The sequence below is a fragment of the Bombina bombina genome, chromosome 3 (assembly GCF_027579735.1).
Source record: "Bombina bombina isolate aBomBom1 chromosome 3, aBomBom1.pri, whole genome shotgun sequence".
NCBI classification, from domain to species: domain Eukaryota; kingdom Metazoa; phylum Chordata; class Amphibia; order Anura; family Bombinatoridae; genus Bombina; species Bombina bombina.
The window spans coordinates 1,153,828,756-1,153,855,614 of record NC_069501.1 but is presented as its reverse complement, the minus strand read 5'-3'; the positions used below and the strand labels follow the sequence as shown (position 1 = coordinate 1,153,855,614).

The following is a 26,859-nucleotide window of genomic DNA, read 5'->3' as shown; positions in this document are numbered from 1 at the left end:
TTAGTAGTATGTAAGTTGTCCTTTTCATTTGTATTTGCGTTCATAGAACCAATGATTAACACAAATGTTTATTGTCTTTCTTTCCTTAGTTCTTAAAACAATCTATAACACTTACAAAGCCAACACAATTCCATCTGATTACACCACTCACCCCAGAACCCGCCCTTTACCCATAAACAGACAAGGGGCGGAATCAGCACTTGGATTTCCAGGGAATGGGGCGTTCGTATATGGCGTCATGATCAGCTCTCCCCTGAACTCACAGCGGTTCCACAAATACCATGTACGAAATTTAGAGCTAGACACCAGGAGTTAGAAGAGTGCGCGCCCCTCACGAAAGGGCAAGAAGAAACCGGGAGCGCGCCATCCTGGAGAGTCAGCCAGCTTACACATGACCTCCTAATGCTAAGGGAGAGCAGATCTCGCGGGATCCTTCGGGAGGACAAGTTAAGGAAACATGGCGACGTCTAATCTGTTAAAGGTAAGAAGCGCTTTCTCGCCTTATGACTCGTAAGCCTTTATAAGAAGGACAAATACGCACTAAGGTTACCTCCCGCAGTGGCGGGCAGAGTAGCCCGTAGCGCTGGTTTTTAGAATTCTGTTTTGGACTGTAAGATTATGAATGCAAGTCTGTCCCCCTCAGATTAAATATGGTTCCCACCACCCGTACAATACCAAGGGTCTGGGTTATACCACCCTATTAAACAGGGGGAGTTGGCAGCGCCCGGATATTTCCCATATGTCCCACTGACTGTCACAGGAACTGTCATCTGTGCTACTGGGTGTCAGTGTGTAAAAACATAAGGCCTGCCATGCGATAAGTCCCAGGGATAAGTGACAGTGGGACCTGGCCTTTTTAAAGTGTTTACGTTATGTCCCTTTTCTAATCTGTTCTGTCATGTAAACTATAAGATTTAGGGTATATCTGCGTTCCAGGTAAAACAGACAACATCAAATGTATCATATTGTATATAATGCAGGGTTGCTGTTGTGCATCTTTATAGTGAACATTTCAAACGATAAGTGTACTGTACATAAACATTTCACTTAGTAATGTATTTGTATCATAAGTTCACCTACATGCCTGTTACAAATGTATAACATGCTTTGACTATCAGGTAGGGATTGTTTTGCAGCCTTCTGGCAACTAAGTGGTAGGTAGCATTCATATCGGTTATATCTAGAATCTGTACTACATTATGAATGCTTATTAGATAAGGACAACTTGAAATGTTTTGTTTTATTGCCAGATAGGGACCAGCCTGAAAATAATAGGATTATTAAATGGACATTAAACATTTGTGTATATATATAAAAAAACCTCTACAATATACTTTCATTGTTTATTTTGTTCTATTTTCCTGTAATTCCATTCTGAAATTTGTGAGCATTTTAGTTCCTGTAAGAAATGGAAGTGCAGAACACTGTTATATTACATATAACCATTGGCTGCCCACTCTAATGACCTATTTATAACTGTCCCTAATTGGCCACAGCAGAGAAAGTACCCTAAGTTACAACATGGCAGCTCCCATTGTTTTATAGACATTTAAACTTTACACTTTGTCACTATTTAAAGGGACAGTCAACCATAGAATTGTTATTGTTTTAAAAGATAGATAATCCCTTTATTACTCATTCCCCAGTTTTGCATAACCAACACAGTTATATTAATGTACTTTTTACCTTTGTAATTACCTTGTATCTAGGAACCTTCTTCCAGCCCCCTGATCACATGACTGTGATTGTTTATTATCTATTGTCTTAAATTTAGCATTGTATTGTGCTAGATCTTAAATAACTTTCTGTGCCTGAACACAGTGTTATCTATATAGCCCACATGTACTTTCTGTCTCTTTGTGTTGAAAAGAGATTTAAAAAGCATGTGATAAGAGGCAGCCCTCAAAGGCTTAGAAATTAGCATATGAGCCTACCTATGTTTAGCTTAAACTAATAATACCAAGAGAAAAAAGCAAATTTGATGATAAAAGTAAATTGGAAAGTCAATTAAAATTAAAAGTCCTATCTGAATAATGAAAGTTTAATTTATACTTGACTGTCCCTTTAAACAACTAATGAAACTTTGAAAAATACAGCCACATGTTATTCTAACGCTAATCTTTTCTTTGAACGCATCATTCCATCTAGCATTTAATTAGTGTTTTATGTAATCATATGAGCCTTCTTAGGTTTAGCTTTCAACTAAGAATACCAATATACAAAGCAAAATTGGTGATAAAAGTAAATTGGAAAGTTGTTTAAAATGACATGCCCTATTTGAAACATGAAAGTTTGTTTTGGACTTGACTGTCCCTTTTTAAAGTGATAAAATAACATGCTTCATAATCATAGTCTTGCCCAAAAACCAATCAGGATTTACTTCCTGTCTCTGCTTGTGAGCGCACTCATAACCATGCAATTTGATGCTTAGCGCTGTTTCAGTCACAGGGAATCTGTTCTGCAAACGAATGTTTTGCCTGAGTATCAGTAGGGACGTGGCCTCTACAGTAAGCTCACATTTCAGAAAGACACCATGTTCACAGTTATGTCTGTTATTGGGACATTGAGTGTTCACAGATTTGCTTGAAGCTAAGAGCGTATAGTTGTACTGATTGGAAACTTCAGATTTATTTCTGGACAGCTCTGGCATCACTTTTTTTTTTTTTTTAAAATACATGCATATTGCAAAGATAATTGTTAGTGTGTGTGTTGCATCTATTTGTTGCAAAAGAACATGTAGCCATAAATTGTGTAATTTTCACCCAAATAAGTTTGAATTTATTTAAATTATCAATAGGCCCTATAAGTGTAAAGTAATATTCTTGCTATAAATAAGCATGTTAACCAGACATCAGGGTATTTGTAAGATATTCATTTCAGGTTTTACACAACATATAAGTTTTAAGTGTACATAAGTCATTTTATATGCTTTAGAAATTAAGCACTGCATTGGAATATATGTGCCCATAGGCAGAACTTTCTTTCACTTTCTGCGATCAGATTTTTTTTAGTTAAAATGTTTCTGCAGGTCATTTTTAAATAAAATTAAATTTTAAATTAGGCAGTTGCACTAAAGCACCAGTACAATAACAATTTGTTAATTATTTGGAAAATAAAGCCATTTGATAAAGTTTTAGACTTTAAAAATTGCATTGCAAATTAGCTGCAGACAAAAAAAGAAATTGTAAAATGTCTCTTAAATAAATTTGTTTCCTTTTCTCTTTGTCTAACATAGAAGTGCAGTATTAAAAAAGGTGCATTGCTCATACGAACGTCTTACATTCAGAAAAAACTGCTTTGCAGACTGGGAAAAGCTAAGGGGACGAGTTTGACAATAATCCCTGAGAGCCAGTTAACAATCAATGCAATGCTGCTTTGCAGCACTACTGCATTATTTGACTGTTCTTCAAACAGCACTTTGCTCTGAATGCACTGTGTTAAGGAAAACTTGCACAGCTCTGTTTGAAAAGAACAGCCTAATGTGGAGCAGTGCTGCAAAGTTAAAGCACATAACAGTTCCTGTATGTGTCCTGTTCTTTCTGCAGACATGCTGCATTTTCTGCGATGACATCTCAGATCACTGTATGTTCTGCCTTGGGGTATATGTGCATACAAAATAAATGTTTAAAGGCATTGTAAAACAAAAAATTGTTAGTAAAATTTGTGTTGAATTGCAGTACAGTGGTACACCCCTTGAAAATCATCTTGAACATGTTTATTTTGTCTATCCTAATTTTGTCAAGATAGGGACTGCTATCAATGACCTCGAAGCATGTAGAAAAGTCAGGGTTCTGAATTTTGTAAAATGTGCTCCAGCCTCTCTAGGGGTAGATGAAAAGCTACAATTTTCAGATTTAAATTACAGAAAAAACAGGCAAAAAAAACCCCAAAACAATTAAAGTGCATTGCAATTTTTAACTGTGCATAATCAGCCCTTTTACAGAGAATTCCAAGTAGCGTTTAATATCCCTTTAATTTAACTGTTTTGCTACAGTTTTTTTTTTTTATACATTCTGTTTGATTTACATTTTCTATTATCTTTTAAATATTATTAAAGGGACACAGAACCCAAATTTATTCTTTTGTGATTCAGATAGAGCATGCAATTTTAAGCAACTTTCTAATTTACTCCTATTATCAAATTTTCTTCATTCTCTTGGTATCTTTATTTGAAAAGCAAGAATGTATGTTTAGATGCCGGCCCATTTTTGGTGAACAACTTGGCTTGTTCTTGCTGATTGGTGGATAAATTCACCCACCAATAAACAAGTGCTGTCCAGCGTTCTGAACCAAAAATTGTCTGGCACCTTCACTTAGATGCCTTCTTTTTCAAATAAGATAGCAAGAGAACGAAGAAAAATTGATAATAGGAGTAAATTTGCATGCTCTATCTGAATCGCGAAATAAAAAATTTAGGTTCAGTGTCCCTTTTAAAAATGATTTAAGATTTTTGTAGATAAATTGTTTTATAAATTTTTGATCGTCACAGTGGGATTCTTATCATAATTGCAAATCCTGGTGGATCATTGACCAATTCCATACTAAGTTATTTTGTAAAAAAAAAAAAAAAAAATACTATGAAGAACCAACTCACGGGCAGACTCCTACTGTGAGGCCCTGGAGTTATAATAAAAATGTATTGTACAGACTAGTATTGCAGGGACCATTGAGTTTTAAAAAAATAAAGAAATACAAACATAAGTAGTGCATAGGGAACAATGAGATAATGTAGGGCGACACATTTATAAGATGCTCCAGGCCAGTCTTAGTAAAATTCCTATATATAAATCACACTATGGAGAAATCATGTATGTTCGTTGGACATCATTTCTAGTCTCTCGTGCGGCACCAACCTCTGGAACGTACTTCCTCGAGCTGTCAGACTTTCCCTCAACCTCTCCTCCTTTAAACGCTCCCTAAAGACCTTCTTGTTCAGGGAAGCCTATCACCAAATCAGTAACTAATGAATTCTACTTGCCTAATAGTTGCCCTTATCTAACTCCACACTAACATCATTCCCACCTTTGCAGTCCCCATCTCCTGTTTCTCACCCTCCTACCCATTTAGATTGTAAGATCCCACGGGAACAGGGCTCCCAATTCCCCCTGTATTTGTTTGTTAAATTTTGTCTGGTGTCTCATATTGTACTGTCCTTTTACCTTTGTTACCCATAGACAGCACTGCAGAATCTGTTGGCGCTTTATAAATAAAGAATAATAATAATAGTCTTTCATTGTCTTCCAGATTATATTGTATGATGCTGTTTTGGCTAATTAAATGATTTGTTTGAAGGAATGCTGTATACACCATGAGATTGTATAATAAAAGGTTTAGTTATATGTAGTAAATTTATTTTATTTTTTGCACCCTTTTTCTTGTAACATAACTCTGAAAATTGTGAGTTTCCTTAGAATAGAAAAGCACACCGCAGACTTATCAAGGCTAACTCTGCTTCATATCTTTACTAATAACAAACTGCAAAACAATGTACATTTTGCTAACATAATGACCATGGCTAGTTGTGTCTACTCCAATAACAAATCTGAATTGGCTCGTTTAAGGCAAGTGGTGGGTGGAATTTGATGCAAAAACAATTGCAGAAAACAAAGTTTTGATTTAAAAAATGTGCAAGTTTTCGGCTGATCTGGTATTCCAAAGCAAGACAAGTGTCACCTTAAGATGGGGAGATTTAACGAAGAACTACCGGTAACCTGATCAGCAGCAGTAGTTGCACTATGCAGCAATTCTGCAGCTCCATAGTAGTACTTTGTCGTAGTAGTAGTTGTGTTTAACTCTTGTGGGTGCATTTGTGCCACAATAATGTCCCTTTAAACAATAACCACAGTGTTACTTTCTTTCATATATGTCTGAATATAATGGTGGGAAAGGTACAAACCAAATATAATGCTCGTATGGGCAATACAAAATGTATATTTATCAAATAACCTCATTTTGTTCTGTGTTAAACTAATTGGAACTATTTAATGAACGTGATATTTTTTTTCTTTATATAATCTAAAATTTACAGACAAATTAGATGAGTGTATACTAATGTGCTTTATTGTTTGATGCACAGAGGGACAGTAAAGTTTAAAGGGACAATGAGGCCCCCCAAAAAATCTCTCATGATTCAAATAGATCATACAATTTTAAAATAGCTTTCCAATTTATTTCTACCTATTTTTGTTTTGTTCTATTTGTATCCTTTGTTAAAGTATACCTAGGTAGGTTCAGAAGCTGCTTATTGGTGGCTGCACATATACACCTCTTGTCATTGGCTTTGTTAGTTCCCAGTAGTCCATTGCTGCTCCTTCAATAAAGGATACCAAGATAATAAAATAAATTAGATAATAGAAGTAAATTGGGAAGTTGTTTAAAATTGTATGATCTGTCTGAACCAAGAAAGAGGGGGGGGGGGGAAAGGACTAATCCTAGGCGAGCTCAGGATGTAGCCATCTAGCAGCAGTGTTTGCAACAATGTTTATAGAAATGTTATACATAGTCACAAACACTACTGTGCACACTCCTAAGCTTCTATCGACCTACCTAGGTTTACGCTAAACAAAGGATATCAAGAGAAAAAAACACATTTGATAATAGAATAAATTGGAAAGTTGTTTAAAACTGCTTGCTCTATCTGAATTGCTAAAGTTTTTAATTTTGGCTTTACTGTTTCTTTAAAAGGGACATGATAGGAAAAAAATATTTCACGATTTAGACAGAACATGTGATTCCAATTTGCTTCTAATATCTAAATTGCTTAAAGGGACATAATACTCATATGCTAAATCACTTGAAACTGATGCAGTATAACTGTAAAAAGCTGACAGGAAAATATCACCAGAGCATCTCTATGTAAAAAAAGAAGATATTTTACCTCACAATTTCCTCAGCTCACCAGAGTAAGTACTGTGTAAAAAAAATAAAATAAGAAATGAACAGCAGCCAATCAGCATCAACAGTGCTGAGGTCATGAACTCTTATACTGTGATCTCATGAGATTTGACTTAACTCTCATGAGATTTCATTGTAAACTTCCTTACACTGAATAGGGAAATAAGATGAGTGCACGAGGCTCATCCCTTCAGTTGTCCCGGGACAGACAAACTGATTTGCTGCTTAGAAGTCCTTTGCAATGGGATGTGGCTACTGAGGAACTTTTGAGGTAAAATATCTTTCTTTTTTACATAGAGATGTTCAGGTGATATTTTCTAGTCCGCTTTTTACAGCTATGCTGCATCACTTTCAAGTGTTTCAACATTTGGGTATTATGGCCCTTTAATTATCTTGGTATCCTTAGTTAAAAAGCATACATATGTAGGCTCAGGAGCAGCAATGTATTACTGGGAGCTAGCTGCTGATTGGTGGCTGCACAAAAATCTCTTTTCGTTGGTTCACCAGATATCTTCAGATAGCTTTCATTAGTGCATAGCTGCTCCTTCAAAAAAGGATACCAAGAAAATGAAGTAATTTGGATAAAAGAAGTAAATTTTAAGTTGTTTAAAATTACATGCTCTATCTGAATCATGAGAATGTTGTGTTTCATGTCCCTTTAACCTTCTAGAGCAGAACATGATTATGTTTGTGTATGTTTCTATTAGTTATTCACTATTTTATTGATTGTTGGATAGTAACCAGGATAATATTTTTATATAAATAAAAATACTTTTATTGCATGTCTATATTTCCTTTATTGCGCAAAATTACTTACCAGATTATGTTCACATTCATAGGGATTTATTCTGAAATACAGACTTTTTCATTATTTATTTTTTAAATTATTAAAAGTTTGTTTTTTTGTGTTCTAATTTAAATTTAATTGTTTTATTTAAAGCACCGCTTAATGCAGTAGAATTGCATAAAAAAGACAACAATTTAACACTACGGGGCTGATTTATCACGGCCCCTGATGCCCCAGCAGTTATTAAGTGTGTATATAAAAAGACTGTGTGAAAAATTTGATAATGGAAGTAAATTTGAAAGTGTCTTAAAACTGCCTGTTCTATCTGAATCATAAAATATTATTTTAAAGTGAATGTTAAGTTAACCATATAAGCAAAAGTGAAACGATAGAAGTGAAAAAATGAATCGGTTTCATTCATGAAATTGTTAGTATATACTTATCTTCAGAAATATTTCACTAGAAACGCTATAGGGATAAGATCTGAAGCTCCGATTGCCATTTTCAGCAATTGATTGATTGATAGATGAATCTGAATTATCTGCAGTCAACTAATCGTTGTTTTCCCCCCCGGGGTGTTAAGCCCCTTTGCTCAAACGTCACTACCCGGGGGGAAACAACGATTAGTTGATTGCAGATGATTCATCTGTCAATCAATTGCTGAAAATGGCGACCGGAGCTTAAGATCTTATCCCTATAGCGTTTCTAGTGAAATATATCTGAAGATAAGTATATACTAACGATTTCATGAATGAAACTCTCATTCATTTTTTCACTTCTATCGTTTCACTTTTGATTATATGGTTAACTTAAAGGATCACCAAACCCAAATTTTTTTTCTTTCGTGATTCAGATAGAGCATGCAATTTTAAGCAACTTTCTAATTTACTCCTATTACCAATTTATCTTCATTCTCTTGCTATCTTTATTTGAAAAAGAAGGCATCTAAGCTTTTTTCTTGGTTCAGAACTCTGGACAGCAATTTTTTATTGGTGGATGAATTTATCCATCAATCGGCAAGGACAACCCAGATTGTTCAACAAAAATGGGCCGGCATCTAAACTTACATTCTTGCATTTCAAATAAAGATACCAAGAGAATAAAGACAATTTGATAATAGGAGTAAATTAGAAAGTTGCTTAAAATTTCATGCTCTATCTGAATCACAAAATAAAAATGTGGGTTCAGTGTCCCTTTAACATTCACTTTAAGTTGAATGTCCCTTTTTAAAACAACAACTGTAACTTTTCTGAATACAGTACAGTACTAGCTTTCTGATGTTACTATGGATATAAAAGTGTTAAACATCATATAAAACTTCCTTTTTATGTTACATGCATAAGTTGTATTATCAAATACTGTGGATCATTTCATTTATGTATTCATTTTTCTAATTTGTGGACAAATCAAAATTTTCTGGTGAATGGTGCAGGGGTGGTTTGTGAGAGTCATTGCTTATATTTACCCTAACAAAAAACAAAACTAGGCATATGCATAAATTTGGAATATGGCCGAGGCTAAAGACATTTAGCTATTTTCGGAGCTGGATATATTAGTGTCAAAATGCAACACACAAATATCTGTCCAATTTCAGATATTTGTATGTTGCAGTTTGACACTTATATATCGCAGAATGTCACTGCTCATGGCCATATTTTACATTTTTTGTGTGAAATTTAATGTGGAATTTATGCACCTCCTTATAAAAAATTATTTGAAAGCCAAATATGGGCCCAGCCGACATCATCATATCAGTGAAGTGTATAAATACATAATGTTAAAAATGACACAATAATCTCTGGCAATTTATGTCTGGTACCATTTACATGCAAAAATATTTTAAAAATTATTTGTTTAGAGAAAGTATGTGGCATAACCAATTCCAGAATACATCATAGATTTAGGTGCGGATTTAATGGAGCATTGTTTTCTGAATTAATTATCTCAGATTCTCAGTACTCGACTCTTTGCTGCAAGGAATGTTCTTATTTGTTTATCTGGTATAATGCGGAAAAACTCTTGGGATAACTCCATTCTTTGATTGTGCTTATGACTACATTTTCATTCTTCCTTGTCTATTTGTTTAATTTCAAGACTTAAAGCTGTAGTAAGGAAATGTTCTGTGTTAGATAATTTTCGGATCGCGTTATTACTTGCTTAGAACTATTTGTTTTTACGTAGTTAAAATCTGCTCCAGGGCAGCCGTGTTCTAAGATCTGCCCATTGCCTTTCTGTAGCTGATAGTACAGAGGAGGATCGGCACTCCTATCGGCAACTGCCAGGATCAGTTTCTTAGATATTAATGTCTTGAAGGCAACTGCACTCCCTTCTTTACAAAATGTGTATATGTGTAATCAATTTATATATATAAAAATTCAGAAAAAAATGGCTTCTTAAGGCAAAATTCAGTATTTTAGTGTGACCTCCCTTGGCACTAAGCACATCTTGAACTCTTTTGGGGAGACTGTCCTGAAGTTTTCTGAAGTAATCTTCTGGTATATTATACCAGGCTTCTTTTAGCACTTCCCAGAGTTCTTCTTTAGATTTAGGTTGTCTTTTATTTCTTTCTCTGTCCAGGTGATCCCATACTGACTCTATATAATATTCAGGTCTGGACTCTGGAGGCCAGTCCATGACTGTCAGTGTTTTATCAGCTGTTTTTCTCTCCAAATATGATTTCACTGCATTAGCAGTGTGTTTGGGATCGTTATCATGCTGAAAAAATAAAACCTTTCCCAATCAGGCGCTTTCCAGAAGGAATGGCATGATGAATTAAAACCTGTCTGTACTTTTCAGCATTCATGGTCCCATCAATTCGGACAATATCACCAACACCACTGGCAGAAATGCAGCTCCAAACCAGGACAGACCCTCCACCATGTTTCGCTGAAGGCCACAAGGACTCATTCTTCCATCTCACTTCAACTCTTCTTCTCCCATATTGTTGACGATTGGACCCAAAAATTTGGATTCCTCACTCCATAATACTCTTTTCCACTGATCTTCATTCCAATCTTTGTGAGCTTTATCATTTCTTAGCCTTTTCACCCTCTTCCCCTTTTGAAAAAATGGTTTCTTGGCTGCCACCCTTCCACAAAGACCATTCCTGGTCAAGCTTCTTCGGACAGTAGTAGGGTCAACTTGGCATCCTGATGAAGCTGCCAGATGCTGAGCCAGGTTCTTGCTGGACTTCTTTCAGTCTCTCAAAGAGGAAACTCTGAGAGACTTCTCATCAGATTTTGAGTTTTCTTGGCCTTCCAGTGTTTTGGTTTTTTTTTTTTTTCTCAACCTCTCCTGATTCTTCAAATTTCTTTATAACAGCTTTAATGCCACATCTTGAGTATCCAGTTTGTTTGCTGGTTTCTCTTTGAGAGTGGCCTTGCAGATACAAAAATGATTTTATATCTGTTAAATTCTGTGATCATTGGCATTTTAAATGGAATTATGTAATTGAAAGTTGGCCTTATTAGCAAGCTTCCAATGAATTAAATACCATGTGTATGTAATACTCAAGCATGTCTTGCACAAACCTGGTGTAATAGACCTTATTCACACAAGCCATTTTGACATTAAAAAGTAGGTCAAATACAGGTGTTAGCAATGACATTTATTAGGGTTCCATTCCATTTAGGTTTGCGAGAGCCAGGTTCCTGCTATTGCTCAAGTGTAAGGGGAGGTGGTGGTGTTGTTTTTTTTTGTGAGGGGGGTTTGCAGTTTTTTTGTTTTTTTAATACTGCATACAGATATCCTGTATTTTCTGGTTGTATTCTAATAAAGAGACTTAGAAATAATGATATACAGTTGTGTTCATAAGTTTACATACCCTGGCAGAATTTATGATTTCTTGGCCATTTTTCAGAGAATATGAATGATAAAACACAAACTTTTCTTTTACTCATGGTTAGTGTTTGGCTGAAGCCATTTATTATCAATCAACTGTGTTTACTCTTTTTTTAAATCATAATGAGAACAGAAACTACCCAAATGACCCTGATCAAAAGTTTACATACCCTGGTGATTTTGGCCTGATAACATGCACACAAGTTGACACAAAGGGGTTTGAATGGCTATTAAAGGTAACAACCCTCACCTGTGATCTGTTTGCTTGTAATTAGTGTGTGTGTGTATAAAAGGTCAATGAGTTTCTGGACTCCTGACAGACCCTTGCATCTTTCATCCAGTGCTGCACTGTTTCTGGATTCTGAGTCATGGGGAAAGCAAAAGAATTGTCAAAGGATCTGCGGGAAAAGGTAGTTGAACTGTATAAAACAGGAAAGGGATATAAAAAGATATCCAAGGAATTGAGAATGCCAATCAGCAGTGTTCAAACTCTAATCAAGAAGTGGAAAATGAGGGGTTCTGTTGAAACCAAACCACGGTCAGGTAGACCAACTAAAATTTCAGCCACAACTGCCAGGAAAATTGTTTGGGATGCAGAGAAAAACCCACAAATAACTTCAGGTGAAATACAGGACTCTGAAAACATGTGGTGTGGCTGTTTCAAGATGCACAATAAGGAGGCACTTGAAGAAAGATGGGCTGCATGGTCGAGTCGCCAGAAGAAAGCCATTACTACGCAAATTCTACAAAGTATCCCACTTACAATATGCCAAACAGCACAGAGACAAGCCTCAAACCTTCTGGCACAAAGTCATTTGGAGTGATGAGACCAAAATTGAGCTTGGGATGTGTGAGCTACAAAGGCACAGGAAATCTGGTCAGAATTGATGGCAAGATGAATGCAGTATGTTATCAAAAAATACTGCAGGAAAATTTGCATTCATCAGCTGTGCATGGGACGTACTTGGACATAACAACATGACAATGATCCTAAACACAAGGCCAAGTCGACCTGTCATTGGCTACAGCAGAATAAAGTGAAGGTTCTGGAGTGGCCATCTCGGTCTCCTGACCTCAACATCCTTGACCCACTCTGGGGAGATCTCAAACGTGCAGTTCATGCAAGACAGCCCAAGAATTTACAGGAACTTGAGGCTTTTTGCCAGGAAGAATGGGCAGCTTTACCATCTGAGAAGATAAAGAGCCTCATCCACAAATACCACAAAAGACTTCAAGCTGTCATTGATGTTAAAGGGGGCAATACACGGTATTAAGAACTGGGGTATGTAAACTTTTGATCAGGGTAATTTGGGTAGTTTCTGTTGTCATATGTTCATAAGTGGTTATCTGTATACATTTATTTATTTACATGCATTTATTCAATCCATGAGGACAACTATTCTCTTATGAGACAAAGAACCCCTATATATATATATATATATTAAATACATGAATATTCATGATAGGCTGATTTAATAAGAGGCGCTGAATGTACTAATATACATGTACTTGTGTCACCATGCATAAAAGCTCAAAACCACAAATATACAAGTGTGAACATTATTATTGAAATTCTACAATAAGTCATGGCAACAATTTTGGCGCAATTTCACACTGGGGGAGGGTCTTATGGAACAGTATAAATGTTTGCTTCATTCTGTGTACTCTGGTCTGATGAAGGGGTGTATTCCCCGAAACGTCACTGAATAAATCCAGTATTGTCAAGACCAGTGAGTGCTGTCTCCTGATTTTTATATATATATATATATATATATATATATATATATATATATATATATATATATATATATATATATATATATATATATATATATGTATATATATATATATATATATATATTAGTATAAATAAAAAAATAATCTTCAGATGTGTCTGTACTGCATTGATTTGTATGATTTCTTGCAAACCAGCTCCACCTAGTGGTTGTTTTTAGCACACATTTGTAAAATGGCTGTTTTACTTTCACTTTCTGTTGTGATCTCCGTAGCAGCCGATCAATCTATAGAAGTCTAAAAGCAGAGCCCATGCAGGAGACTGAAGAGGAGGGAAAGCCACTTACTTATATTTCCCCCTAGGGACGTCTGAAACTTAGGGTATGTAATTATTATGGAACCTCCCACACAATCTCCTGCTCTCTGAGAAACGGCTCAAATACATAGCAGATGCAGTTAACCCCACGGCTGCCAAAAAGGCTAAAAGTGCAGTTTCCTCTGCTAGCTAGCTGCATCTACAATGTATTTGATTCTAGCAAGGCACAGCATTTCTGAAAGGAGCAGCCCCCCACCCCTACTGCTATATGCCTGTATTGGATTCCTGGACAGGAGCAGGGCTCATTTTCAGTCAAGAAAAAAAAAAAATAATGTAATTTTTTTTTTTATAATAATATATAAATATATATAAAATCTCCAAACATGGATGCCACTCTCCGGGGGCTTTAATGATTTTATTAACGTTTTTGGGGTCACCCCCATCTTCAGACATTCACATAATAAAAAAACTCAACATTTTATGTACTCCCCTCTGCTCCCAGTTCCTTGCTGCTGCCAACAGCGTCCCAGAAGCATCTAGCATCACATGACACCCAACATATTCCAGCCGGTTACCATGTCCAGTAGACATTGCCTCCCAGCGCTCTATGGAATATGCAATAAAATAAAAACAATTTAAACGCGATGTATACAGCTGCATAATTTTTAATGCTAGATCTAGACGATCTACCCTATAAAAAAAACCTCTTTACCTCTCTGTTTAATGCCCTAAATGTGTTAAACACATAGTAGAAGTACTGCTCGAACCCGGAGAGCACTTCTGGCCTTGAGCAGAAATTTCTGCTGATTTAATCAGCAGTGATAGTCACACAACCCAGCTGTGTAACTAACTAGTGCTGCTGATTACATCAGCAGCCGTTTTTGCTAGAAACCCTCTGTGTGTTTAACCTTTCTTTGTGGGGGGTTAAACACATAGAGGTGCAGGGTCACTAGTCTTAAAATTATACACTCTAACAAATGAGTGCATTTAAATTTTCATTTATTATGGCTCTTTGATGAGTTTAGACTTTTTTGTTAATGTTTGTACAGGTGGGCTTTAACCTCTTGAAAAACTAAATCTATTGTATCTACTAATTGTAGTTAAACAAACCTACAATAATTCGAATAGTATGAGTATTAAAGGCAAGGTAAAGTTTGCTACATTTTAAAACTTTTTTTACTTTTCTATTTAGCACTGCAATGCAGTCGCTAAGTCCTTTTACACAATTGTTGGGTTATTTTCATGATAAACATTAAAATATATGCGTACCGTTTATTGTTAAACTCCTCCCCGCATCTACTTCCTATTTTTTTGCTCTCATCGTAGAGACCCAACCCACCCGCACTGTATGTCAGCATTTTGCGCGTTCACGGACCACAATTTTTGTACGCATGCGCAACTTTCTGACGATACTTAGCATTCAGTAAATGAGACAAACTTGTCTTATGACTGACTGTTCAAAGGAGCATGCGCGAGTCATGAACGAGCGTGTTGAACAGTGTAGACGTTTCTGGTTGGACGCATGCGCAGTGCGGTCCGATGACGCCTGATATGCTGTGTTCACCACCGCATGGAGAAAGCGGTGATTGGACGACACAAGGTTAGAGAAGTGTCAATCACTTCGATAGAAAAGTCGGGCGGACGAGGAATCGTTGCAGGACACAAAGTAAACAAAAAATAATATATAAAAATGATGAATTAAACTTATGCTAATTTTTTATGTTATTGATAAATGTGATAACGAGTGCACACAACTTTACCTTGCCTTTAAAGTCTGAGTGGTCACAAGTATCCAACTTAGTCTGAGTTTATTTATAGCAAGAGACAGCTATCATATGTAACCATTTCTGGAATTGGTCCATAGCCAGTATTATTGGATCAGTCTGGTATCTGTTTCTGATGTGTTTACTTAAAGGGACACTGAACCCAATTTTTTTTTCTTTCATGATTCAGATATAGCATGACATTTTAAGCAACTTTCTAATTTATTCCTATTATCAATTTTTCTTTGTTCTCTTGCTATCTTTATTTTAAAAGCAGGAATGTAAATCTTAGCAGCCAGACCATTTTAGATTCAGCCCCATAGATAGTGCTTACATTTACTCACCAATAAGCAAGTATAACACAGGTTCTCAATCAAAAATGGGTCAGCTCCTTTCTCCAACATAGGTGTGTCCGGTCCACGGCGTCATCCTTACTTGTGGGATATTCTCTTCCCCAACAGGAAATGGCAAAGAGCCCAGCAAAGCTGGTCATATGATCCCTCCTAGGCTCCGCCTACCCCAGTCATTCTCTTTGCCGTTGCACAGGCAACATCTCCACGGAGATGGCTAAGAGTTTTTTGGTGTTTAAATGTAGTTTTTATTCTTCAATCAAGTGTTTGTTATTTTAAAATAGTGCTGGTATGTACTATTTACTCTGAAACAGAAAAGAGAAGAAGATTTCTGTTTGTAAGAGGAAGATGATTTTAGCAAACGTTACTAAAATCGATTGCTGTTTCCACACAGGACTGTTGAGATGAAGTAACTTCAGTTGGGGGAAGCATTTGGCAGATTTTTCTGCCTGAGGTATGACTGGCCACATTTCTAACACGACTTGGTAATGCTGGAAGGCTGTCATTTTCCCTATGGGGACCGGTAAGCCATTTTCTTAGATTAAGTAAAAGAATAAAGGCTTTATAAGGGCTTAAAAAACTGGTAGACATTTTTCTGGGCTAAAACGATTACTTTGCTAAACATATTTGACAGATTATAGCTCTTTATAGTTATTATAATCTTGGGGATTGTTGTTAAAAAACGGCAGGCACTGTATGGACACCTTTTTCAGATGGGGGCCTTCTCTAGTCATAGGCAGAGCCTCATTTTCGCGCCACTAATGCGCAGTTGTTTTTGGAAGGCAAGGCATGCAGATGCATGTGTGAGGAGCTAAGATCCACTGAAAAAGCTTATAGAAGGCGTCATTTGGTATCGTATTCCCCTCTGGGCTTGGTTGGGTCTCAGCAAAGCAGATTCCTGGGACTGTATAGGGGTTAAATGTAAAAACGGCTCCGGTTCCGTTATTTTAAGGGTTAAAGCTTTCAAATTTGGTGTGCAATACTTTTAAGGCTTTAAGACACTGTGGTGAAATTTTGGTGAATTTTGAACAATTGCTTCATACTTTTTCGCATATTCAGTAATAAAGTGTGTTCTGTATAAAATTTAAAGTGACAGTAACGGTTTTATTTTAAAACGTTTTTTGTGCTTTGTTGACAAGTTTAAGCCTGTTTAACATGTCTGAACCATCAGATAAACGATGTTCTATATGTATGAAAGCCAATGTGTCTCCCCATTTAAATATATGTGATAATTGTGATATGGTGTCCAAACAAAGTAGGGACAATGATGCCACAGATAATAATAGTGCCCAAGATGATTCTTCAGATGAGGGGAGTAAGCATGGTACTGCATCACCCCCTTCTGTGTCTACACCAGTTTTGCCCACACAAGAGGCCCCTAGTACATCTAGTGCGCCAATACTTATTACTATGCAACAATTAACGGCTGTTATGGATAATTCTATTGCAAATATTTTATCTAAAATGCCTACTTATCAAAGAAAGCGCGATTGCTCTGTTTTAAACACTGAAGAGCAAGAGGACGCTGATGATAACTGTTCTGACATACCCTCACACCAATCTGAAGGGGCCAGGAGGGAGGTTTTGTCTGAGGAAGAAATTTCAGATTCAGGAAAAATTTCTCAACAAGCTGAACCTGATGTTGTAACATTTAAATTTAAATTAGAACATCTCCGCGCACTGCTTAAGGAGGTATTATCTACTCTGGATGATTGTGACAATTTGGTCATTCCAGAGAAATTATGTAAGATGGACAAGTTCCTAGAGGTTCCGGTGCCCCCCGATGTTTTTCCTATACCCAAGCGGGTGGCGGACATAGTAAACAAGGAATGGGAAAGGCCCGGCATACCTTTTGTTCCTCCCCCTATATTTAAGAAATTATTTCCTATAGTCGACCCCAGAAAGGACTTATGGCAGACAGTCCCTAAGGTCGAGGGGGCGGTCTCTACTCTAAACAAACGCACTACTATTCCCATAGAAGATAGTTGTGCTTTTAAAGATCCTATGGATAAAAAATTAGAGGGTTTGCTTAAAAGAATGTTTGTTCAGCAAGGTTACCTTCTACAACCAATTTCATGCATTGTTCCTGTCACTACGGCAGCGTGTTTCTGGTTCGAAGAACTAGAAAAGTCGCTCAATAAAGAATCTTCGTATGAGGAGGTTATGGACAGAGTTCATGCACTTAAATTGGCTAACTCTTTTATTCTAGATGCCGCTTTGCAATTAGCGAGATTAGCGGCGAAAAATTCAGGGTTTGCTATCGTGGCTCGCAGAGCGCTCTGGCTAAAGTCTTGGTCAGCGGATGTGTCTTCCAAGACAAAATTGCTTAACATCCCTTTCAAGGGCAAATCACTGTTTGGTCCTGATTTGAAAGAGATTATTTCAGACATCACCGGAGGAAAGGGCCACGCCCTTCCTCAGGATAGGTCTTTTAAGGCTAGAAATAAGCCTAATTTTCGTCCCTTTCGCAGAAACTGACCAGCCTCTACTTCTACATCCTCTAAGCAAGAGGGTAATACTTCTCAACCCAAACCAGCCTGGAGACCGATGCAAGGCTGGAACAAGGGTAAGCAGGCCAAGAAGCCTGCCACTGCTACCAAAACAGCATGAAGGGATGGCCCCCGATCCGGGACCGGATCTGGTGGGGGGCAGACTTTCTCTCTTTGCTCAGGCCTGGGCAAGAGATGTTCAGGATCCTTGGGCACTAGAAATAGTTTCTCAAGGTTATCTCCGGGAATTCAAGGAACTACCCCCAAGGGGAAGGTTCCACAGGTCTCAATTATCTTCAAACCAAATAAAAAGACAGGCATTCTTACATTGTGTAGAAGACCTGTTAAAGATGGGAGTAATTCATCCAGTTCCAATAAGAGAACAAGGGATGGGGTTTTACTCCAACCTGTTCATAGTTCCCAAAAAAGAGAGAACATTCAGACCAATTCTAGATCTCAAGATCCTAAACAAATTTCTCAGGGTTCCATCGTTCAAAATGGAAACCATTCGAACGATCCTTCCTACCATCCAGGAAGGTCAATTTATGACCACGGTGGATTTAAAGGATGCGTACCTCCATATTCCTATCCACAAGGAACATTATCAGTTCCTAAGGTTCGCTTTTCTGGACAAGCATTACCAGTTTGTGGCACTTCCATTCGGATTAGCCACTGCTCCGAGAATTTTCACAAAGGTACTAGGGTCCCTTCTAGCGGTTCTAAGACCAAGGGGCATTGCAGTAGTACCGTACTTGGACGACATACTGATTCAAGCGTCGTCTCTGTCAAAAGCAAAGGCTCATACGGACATCGTCCTAGCCTTTCTCAGATCTCACGGATGGAAAGTGAACATAGAAAAAAGTTCTCTTTCCCCGTCAACAAGAGTTCCCTTCTTGGGAACAATAATAGACTCCTTAGAAATGAGGATTTTTCTGACAGAGGTCAGAAAATCAAAACTTCTAAGCTCTTGTCAAGTTCTTCATTCTGTTCTTCGTCCTTCCATAGCGCAGTGCATGGAAGTAATAGGATTGATGGTTGCAGCAATGGACATAGTTCCTTTTGCTCGAATTCATCTAAGACCATTACAACTGTGCATGCTCAGACAGTGGAATGGGGATTATACAGACTTGTCTCCGACGATTCAAGTAGATCAAAGGACCAGAGATTCACTCCGTTGGTGGCTAATCCTGGACAACCTGTCACAGGGAATGAGCTTCCGCAGACCAGAGTGGGTCATTGTCACGACCGACGCCAGTCTGGTGGGCTGGGGCGCGGTCTGGGAACCCCTGAAAGCTCAGGGTCTATGGTCTCGGGAAGAATCTCTTCTCCCGATAAACATTCTGGAACTGAGAGCGATATTCAATGCTCTCAAAGCTTGGCCTCATCTAGCAAAGGCCAAATTCATAAGGTTTCAATCAGACAACATGACGACAGTTGCATACATCAACCATCAGGGGGGAACAAGGAGTTCCCTGGCGATGGAGGAAGTGACCAAGATAATTCAATGGGCGGAGGATCACTCCTGCCACTTGTCTGCAATCCACATCCCCGGAGTGGAAAATTGGGAAGCGGATTTTCTGAGTCGTCAGACATTCCATCCGGGGGAGTGGGAACTCCACCCGGAAATCTTTGCCCAAATAACTCAATTATGGGGCATTCCAGACATGGATCTGATGGCGTCTCGTCAGAACTTCAAGGTTCCTTGTTACGGGTCCAGATCCAGGGATCCCAAGGCGACTCTAGTAGATGCACTAGTAGCACCTTGGACCTTCAACCTAGCTTATGTTTTCCCACCGTTTCCTCTCATTCCCAGGCTGGTAGCCAGGATCAACCAGGAGAGGGCTTCGGTGATCTTGATAGCTCCTGCGTGGCCACGCAGGACTTGGTATGCAGACCTGGTGAATATGTCATCGGCTCCACCATGGAAGCTACCTTTGAGACAGGACCTTCTTGTTCAAGGTCCATTCGAACATCCGAGTCTGGTTTCTCTCCAACTCACTGCTTGGAGATTGAACGCTTGATTTTATCAAAGCGTGGGTTTTCAGATTCTGTAATAGATACTCTGATTCAGGCTAGAAAGCCTGTAACTAGAAAAATTTACCATAAGATATGGAAAAAATATATCTGTTGGTGTGAATCTAAAGGATTCCCATGGAACAAGATAAAAATTCCTAGGATTTTATCCTTTCTACAAGAGGGTTTGGAGAAGGGATTATCTGCAAGTTCCCTGAAGGGACAGATTTCTGCGTTATCTGTTTTACTTCACAAACGGCTGGCAGCTGTGCCAGACGTTCAAGCGTTTGTTCAGGCTCTGGTTAGAATCAAGCCTGTTTACAGACCTTTGACTCCTCCCTGGAGTCTTAATCTAGTTCTTTCAGTTCTTCAAGGGGTTCCGTTTGAACCCTTACATTCCGTAGATATTAAGTTATTATCTTGGAAAGTTTTGTTTTTGGTTGCAATTTCTTCTGCTAGAAGAGTTTCTGAGTTATCTGCTCTGCAGTGTTCTCCGCCCTATCTGGTGTTCCATGCAGATAAGGTGGTTTTGCGTACTAAGCCTGGTTTTCTTCCGAAAGTTGTGTCCAACAAGAATATTAACCAGGAGATAGTTGTACCTTCTTTGTGCCCGAATCCAGTTTCAAAGAAGGAACGTTTGTTACACAATTTGGACGTAGTCCGTGCTCTAAAATTCTATTTAGAGGCCACTAAAGATTTCAGACAAACTTCTTCTTTGTTTGTTGTTTATTCTGGTAAAAGGAGAGGTCAAAAAGCAACTTCTACCTCTCTTTCTTTTTGGCTTAAAAGCATTATCCGTTTGGCTTATGAGACTGCCGGACGGCAGCCTCCTGAAAGAATCACATCTCACTCCACTAGGGCTGTGGCTTCCACATGGGCCTTCAAGAACGAGGCTTCTGTTGACCAGATATGTAAGGCAGCGACTTGGTCTTCACTGCACACTTTTGCCAAATTTTACAAATTTGATACTTTTGCTTCTTCAGAGGCTATTTTTGGGAGAAAGGTTTTGCAAGCCGTGGTGCCTTCCATTTAGGTGACCTGATTTGCTCCCTCCCTTCATCCGTGTCCTAAAGCTTTGGTATTGGTTCCCACAAGTAAGGATGACGCCGTGGACCGGACACACCTATGTTGGAGAAAACAGAATTTATGCTTACCTGATAAATTACTTTCTCCAACGGTGTGTCCGGTCCACGGCCCGCCCTGTTTTTTTTAATCAGGTCTGATGAATTATTTTCTCTAACTACAGTCACCACGGTATCATATGGTTTCTCCTATGCATATTTCCTCCTGTACGTCGGTCGAATGACTGGGGTAGGCGGAGCCTAGGAGGGATCATATGACCAGCTTTGCTGGGCTCTTTGCCATTTCCTGTTGGGGAAGAGAATATCCCACAAGTAAGGATGACGCCGTGGACCGGACACACCGTTGGAGAAAGTAATTTATCAGGTAAGCATAAATTCTGTTTTTTAAATAAAGATAGCAAGAGAACGAAAAAAATTGGATTAAATTAGAAAGTTGCTTAAAATTGCATGCTCTATCTGAATCATGAAAGAGAAAAAAATGTGTGTTTAGTGTCCCTTTAATGGTTTTTTATTTAATATTTTAACCCCTTAAGGACCAACGACGTACAGGGTACGTCCTACAAAAAAATGTCCTTAACGACCAAGGACGTACCCTGTACGTTGTTGGTTCCTTCAAGCGTTTGAAGCGATCCTGATCGCTTCCAGCCGCCTTCCTGTTATTGGAGTGATGCCTCGATATTGAGTTTTTAGCCATCCGATGCAGAGAGAGCCACTCTGTGGCCCTCTCTGCATCGGACATCAATGGCCGTGATCGTTGGTGGGAGGCGGGTGGGCGGCCATTATTGTTAGGAAGGAGTAAGAGGGGCGGTATCGCGGGCGTGCACAGGGACGGCAGCGGGTGGGAACACTACACTATGAGACCTTTTTCCAATATAAAGTGAGAGAGAGGGAGTTTAGATTTAAGGGATCTGGGATTGGGTGGGGGTTGGTTTTTGAGAGGGGGAAGCTACACTACAGAAAAATATGAAAAAAAAAACACAACATTTTATTGTGAATTGGGTACTGGCAGACCTTTGTCAGTACCCAAGATGACGCACAATAAGGTAGAAGGGGAGAGTTAGAGAGCTGTTTGGGGGGGGATAAGGGAGGTTGGGGTTAAGGGGGGGGGGGATCCTAAACAGCAGAATATGTTTTGTTTTGGGTTTTTTTGGCGGGGGGTTAACACACAAAGAAAATAAATATTTTAGTACTGGCAGACTTTCTGCCAGTACTTAAATGGCGGGGACAATTGTGGAGTGGGGGAGAGAAGAGAGCTGTTTGGGAGGGATCAGGGGGTGGGATGTCTCCGGTGGGAGGCTGATCTCTACGCTAAAGCTAAAATTAACCCTACAAGCTACCTAATTAACCCCTTCACTGCTGGGCATAATACACGTGTGATGGGCAGCGGCATTTAGCGGCTTTCTAATTACCATAAAGCAATGCTGTCTGCTATTTCTGAACAAAGGGGATCCCAGAGAAGCATTTACAACTCTTTGTGCCACAATTGCAAAAGCTGTTTGTAAATAATTTCAATGAGAAACCTAAAATTTGTGAAAAAGTGAACATTTTTTTTTATTTGATCGCATTTGGCGGTGAAATGGTGGCATGAAATATACCAAAATGGGCCTAGATCAATACTTTGGGATGTCTTCTAAAAAAAATATATGCACGCCAAGGGATTTTCGGGAATTCTTGACAGATATCAGTGTTCCAATGTAACTATCGCTAATTTTGAAAGACTGGTTTGGAATTAGCATAGTGCTACTTGTATTTATTGCCCTATAACTTGCAAAAAACATGTATACATTGGGTATTTCTAAACTCAGGAGAAAATTTTGAAACTATTTAGCATGGGTGTTCTTTGGTGGTTGTAGATGTGTAACAGATTTTGGGGGTCAAAGTTAGAAAAAGTGTGTTTTTTTCAATTTTTTCATCATATTTTATAAAAAAAATTTTTATAGTAAATTATAAGATATGATGAAAATAATAGTATCTTTAGGAAGTCCATTTAATGGCGAGAAAAACGGTATATAATGTGTGGGTACAGTAAATGAGTAAGAGGAAAATTACAGCTAAACACAAACACCGCAGAAATGTAAAAATAGCCTTAGTCCCAAACGGACAGAAAATAGAAAAGTGCTGTGGTCCTTAAGGGTTAATCTTCTGAAATGTGTTAAATTGTTTACTAGTTTTTCCTTATTTTTTTTTTTTTTTAAATAAACTTATGCAACCAGTTGAAAGATGATCAGTAGACAAACTTTTAAAAGCACGTTTTTTGGGCATTTAAAAGGACATAAAAAAACCATTGTTATTATAATAATTTTCTATAGTTCTGCAATAAATTAATATGTGAAATGTTTTTGAATGTTAGAATACCTTGTTTCTGGAATTCTTTTGTTTTCAATAGCCAAACTCCAGTCACTATTTGCTTTACAGGTATGCACCACATAAGTCCGTTCAGCAACGTCCGACCACATATACTTCCATGCTTAGTTTATAGAAAAATGTATTTATTGTACATATAGCTGCATATTGTATTATTGTGTACATAAAGTAATTGTGGGAAGTACAGATTAAATATTAGCCTATGTACAGTATACAGTATTTTTACATTATTTTTTTTTCCTCTTATCCCATATACTGTACAGTATTAGCTTGCCAGCTTTTGCTAAGTATGTATATACTATGGTGTTCACACATGTCCAAATCTCATAACGTCCTATTTCACTGAAAGTATTGTGGACGTTAAGTGACACATACCTGTATTTAGGATGAGCCAATCTGTAGGTAAGGCAGACGGTAGACAATTACAACCTCAATTCTGAAAAAGTTGGGACAGTATGGAAAATGCAAAAACAGTAATTTGACAATTCAATTCACCCTGTACTATATTGAAAACACATTAACACATTGTTTGATAATTTACTTTGTGAATTTAATGTATTTTTGTAACTATACACTCATTTCAAATCTGATAATGCAACACACTCCAAAAAAGTTGGGATAGTCAACTGTTTACCACTGTGTAACATCACCTTTTCTTTTTATAACACTTATTAAGCATTTGGGCACTGAAGACACCACTTGGTTAAGTTTAGCAAGCGGAATTTCCCCCATTCATCCATTATGCATTTTTCCAGCTGCGCAACTATACGGGGCCATCGTTGCCTTATTTTGCTCTTCCTAATGCACCATACATTCTTAATCGGAGACAGGTCAGGACTGCAGGCAGGCCATGCTAGCACCCGCACTCTCTGCTTATGCAACCCTGCGCTTGTAATCTGTCAGAATGTGGTTTTGCGTTGTCCTGCTTGAAAATACAGGGACGTCTGGAAAAGATGACGTTTGGATGGCAGCATATGTTGCTCCAAAATGTATTCATATCTTTCTCCAACATAGGTGTGTCCGGTCCACGGCGTCATCCTTACTTGTGGGATATTCTCTTCCCCAACAGGAAATGGCAAAGAGCCCAGCAAAGCTGGTCACATGATCCCTCCTAGGCTCCGCCTACCCCAGTCATTCTCTTTGCCGTTGTACAGGCAACATCTCCACGGAGATGGCTTAGAGTTTTTTAGTGTTTAACTGTAGTTTTTATTATTCAATCAAGAGTTTGTTATTTTAAAATAGTGCTGGTATGTACTATTTACTCAGAAACAGAAAAGAGATGAAGATTTCTGTTTGTATGAGGAAAATGATTTTAGCACCGTAACTAAAATCCATGGCTGTTCCACACAGGACTGTTGAGAGCAATTAACTTCAGTTGGGGGAACAGTGTGCAGTCTCTTACTGCTTGAGGTATGACACATTCTAACAAGACGATGTAATGCTGGAAGCTGTCATTTTCCCTATGGGATCCGGTAAGCCATTTTTATTAAGATAGTAAATAAGGGCTTCACAAGGGCTTATTAAGACTGTAGACTTTTTCTGGGCTAATTATTAACACATATTTAGCCTTGAGGAATCATTTATTCTGGGTATTTTGATATGATTATATCGGCAGGCACTGTTTTTGACACCTTATTCTTTAGGGGCTTTCCCTAATCATAGTCAGAGCCTCATTTTCGCGCCGGTATGGCGCACTTGTTTTTGAGGACAGCATGGCATGCAGCTGCATGTGTGTGGAGCTCTGATACATAGAAAAGTCTTTCTGAAGGCATCATTTGGTATCGTATTCCCCTTTGGGCTTGGTTGGGTCTCAGCAAAGCAGATTCCAGGGACTGTAAAGGGGTTAAATATAAAAACGGCTCCGGTTCCGTTATTTTAAGGGTTAAAGCTTCCAAATTTGGTGTGCAATACTTTTAAGGCTTTAAGACACTGTGGTGAAATTTTGGTGAATTTTGATCAATTCCTTCATACTTTTTCGCAATTGCAGTAATAAAGTGTGTTTAGTTTAAAATTTAAAGTGACAGTAACGGTTTTATTTTAAAACGTTTTTTGTGCTTTGTTATCAAGTTTATGCCTGTTTAACATGTCTGAACTACCAGATAGATTGTGTTCTGACTGTGGGGAAACCAAGGTTCCTTCTCATTTAACTATATGTATTTTATGTCATAAAAAAAAAAAAAAAAAAAAATTTAGTAAAAATGATGCCCAAGATGATTCCTCAAGTGAGGGGAGTAAGCATGGTACTGCATCATCCCCTACTTCGTCTACACCAGTCTTGCCCATACAGGAGGCCCCTAGTACATCTAGTGCGCCAATACTCCTTACTATGCAACATTTAACGGCTGTAATGGATAATTCTATCAAAAACATTTTAGCCAATATGCCCACTTATCAGCGAAAGCGCGACTGCTCTGTTTTAGAAAATTCTGTAGAGCATGAGAACGCTGATGATATGGTTTCTGAAGGGCCCCTACACCAGTCTGAGGGGGCCAGGGAGGTTTTGTCTGAGGGAGAAATTTCAGATTCAGGAAACATTTCTCAACAAGCTGAACCTGATGTGATTAATTTTAAATTTAAGTTGGAACATCTCCGCGCTCTGCTTAAGGAGGTGTTATCCAATTTGGATGATTGTGATTATCTGGTCATTCCAGAACCACTATGTAAAATGGAAAAGTTCTTAGAGGCCCCGGGGCCCCCCGAAGCTTTTCCTATATCCAAGCGGGTGGCGTACATTGTTAGTAAAGAATGGGACAGGCCCGGTATACCTTTAGTACCTCCCCCCATATTTATAAAATTGTTTTCCTATAGTCGACCCCAGAAAGGACTGATGGCAGACAGTCCCCAAGGTCGAGGGGGCGGTTTCTACTCTACACAAGCGCGCCACTATACCCATAGAAGATAGTTGTGCTTTCCAAGATCCTATGGATAAAAAATTAGAAGGTCTGCTAAAGATGTTTGTTCAGCAAGGTTCCCTTCTACAACCAATTGCATGCATTGTCCCTGTCACTGCAGCCGCGTGTTTCTAGTTTGATGAGCTAGGAAAGGCGATTATTAGTAATTCTTCTTCTTATGAGGAGATTATGGACAGAATTCGTGCTCTTAAATTGGCTAATTCTTTCACCCTAGACGCCACCTTGCAATTGGCTAGGTTAGCGGCGAAAAAATTCTGGGTTTGCTATTGTGGCGCAGAGCGCTTTGGTTAAAATCTTGGGCAGCGGATGCGTCTT

The 26,859-nt window shown here is 38.3% G+C and overlaps 1 protein-coding gene across 1 annotated transcript in view; it reads left to right on the top strand.

The window, feature by feature from the left end:
* Positions 1-200: 200 nt before the first annotated feature.
* CUL5 (cullin 5) overlaps positions 201-26,859 on the top strand; it is a 281,093-nt gene continuing 254,434 nt past the window's right edge. The window contains exon 1 of the mRNA XM_053708551.1: positions 201-481. Within this exon, the coding sequence (XP_053564526.1) occupies positions 458-481 (24 nt within the window). The 5' untranslated portion in view covers positions 201-457. The remainder of the gene's footprint in view (positions 482-26,859) is intronic.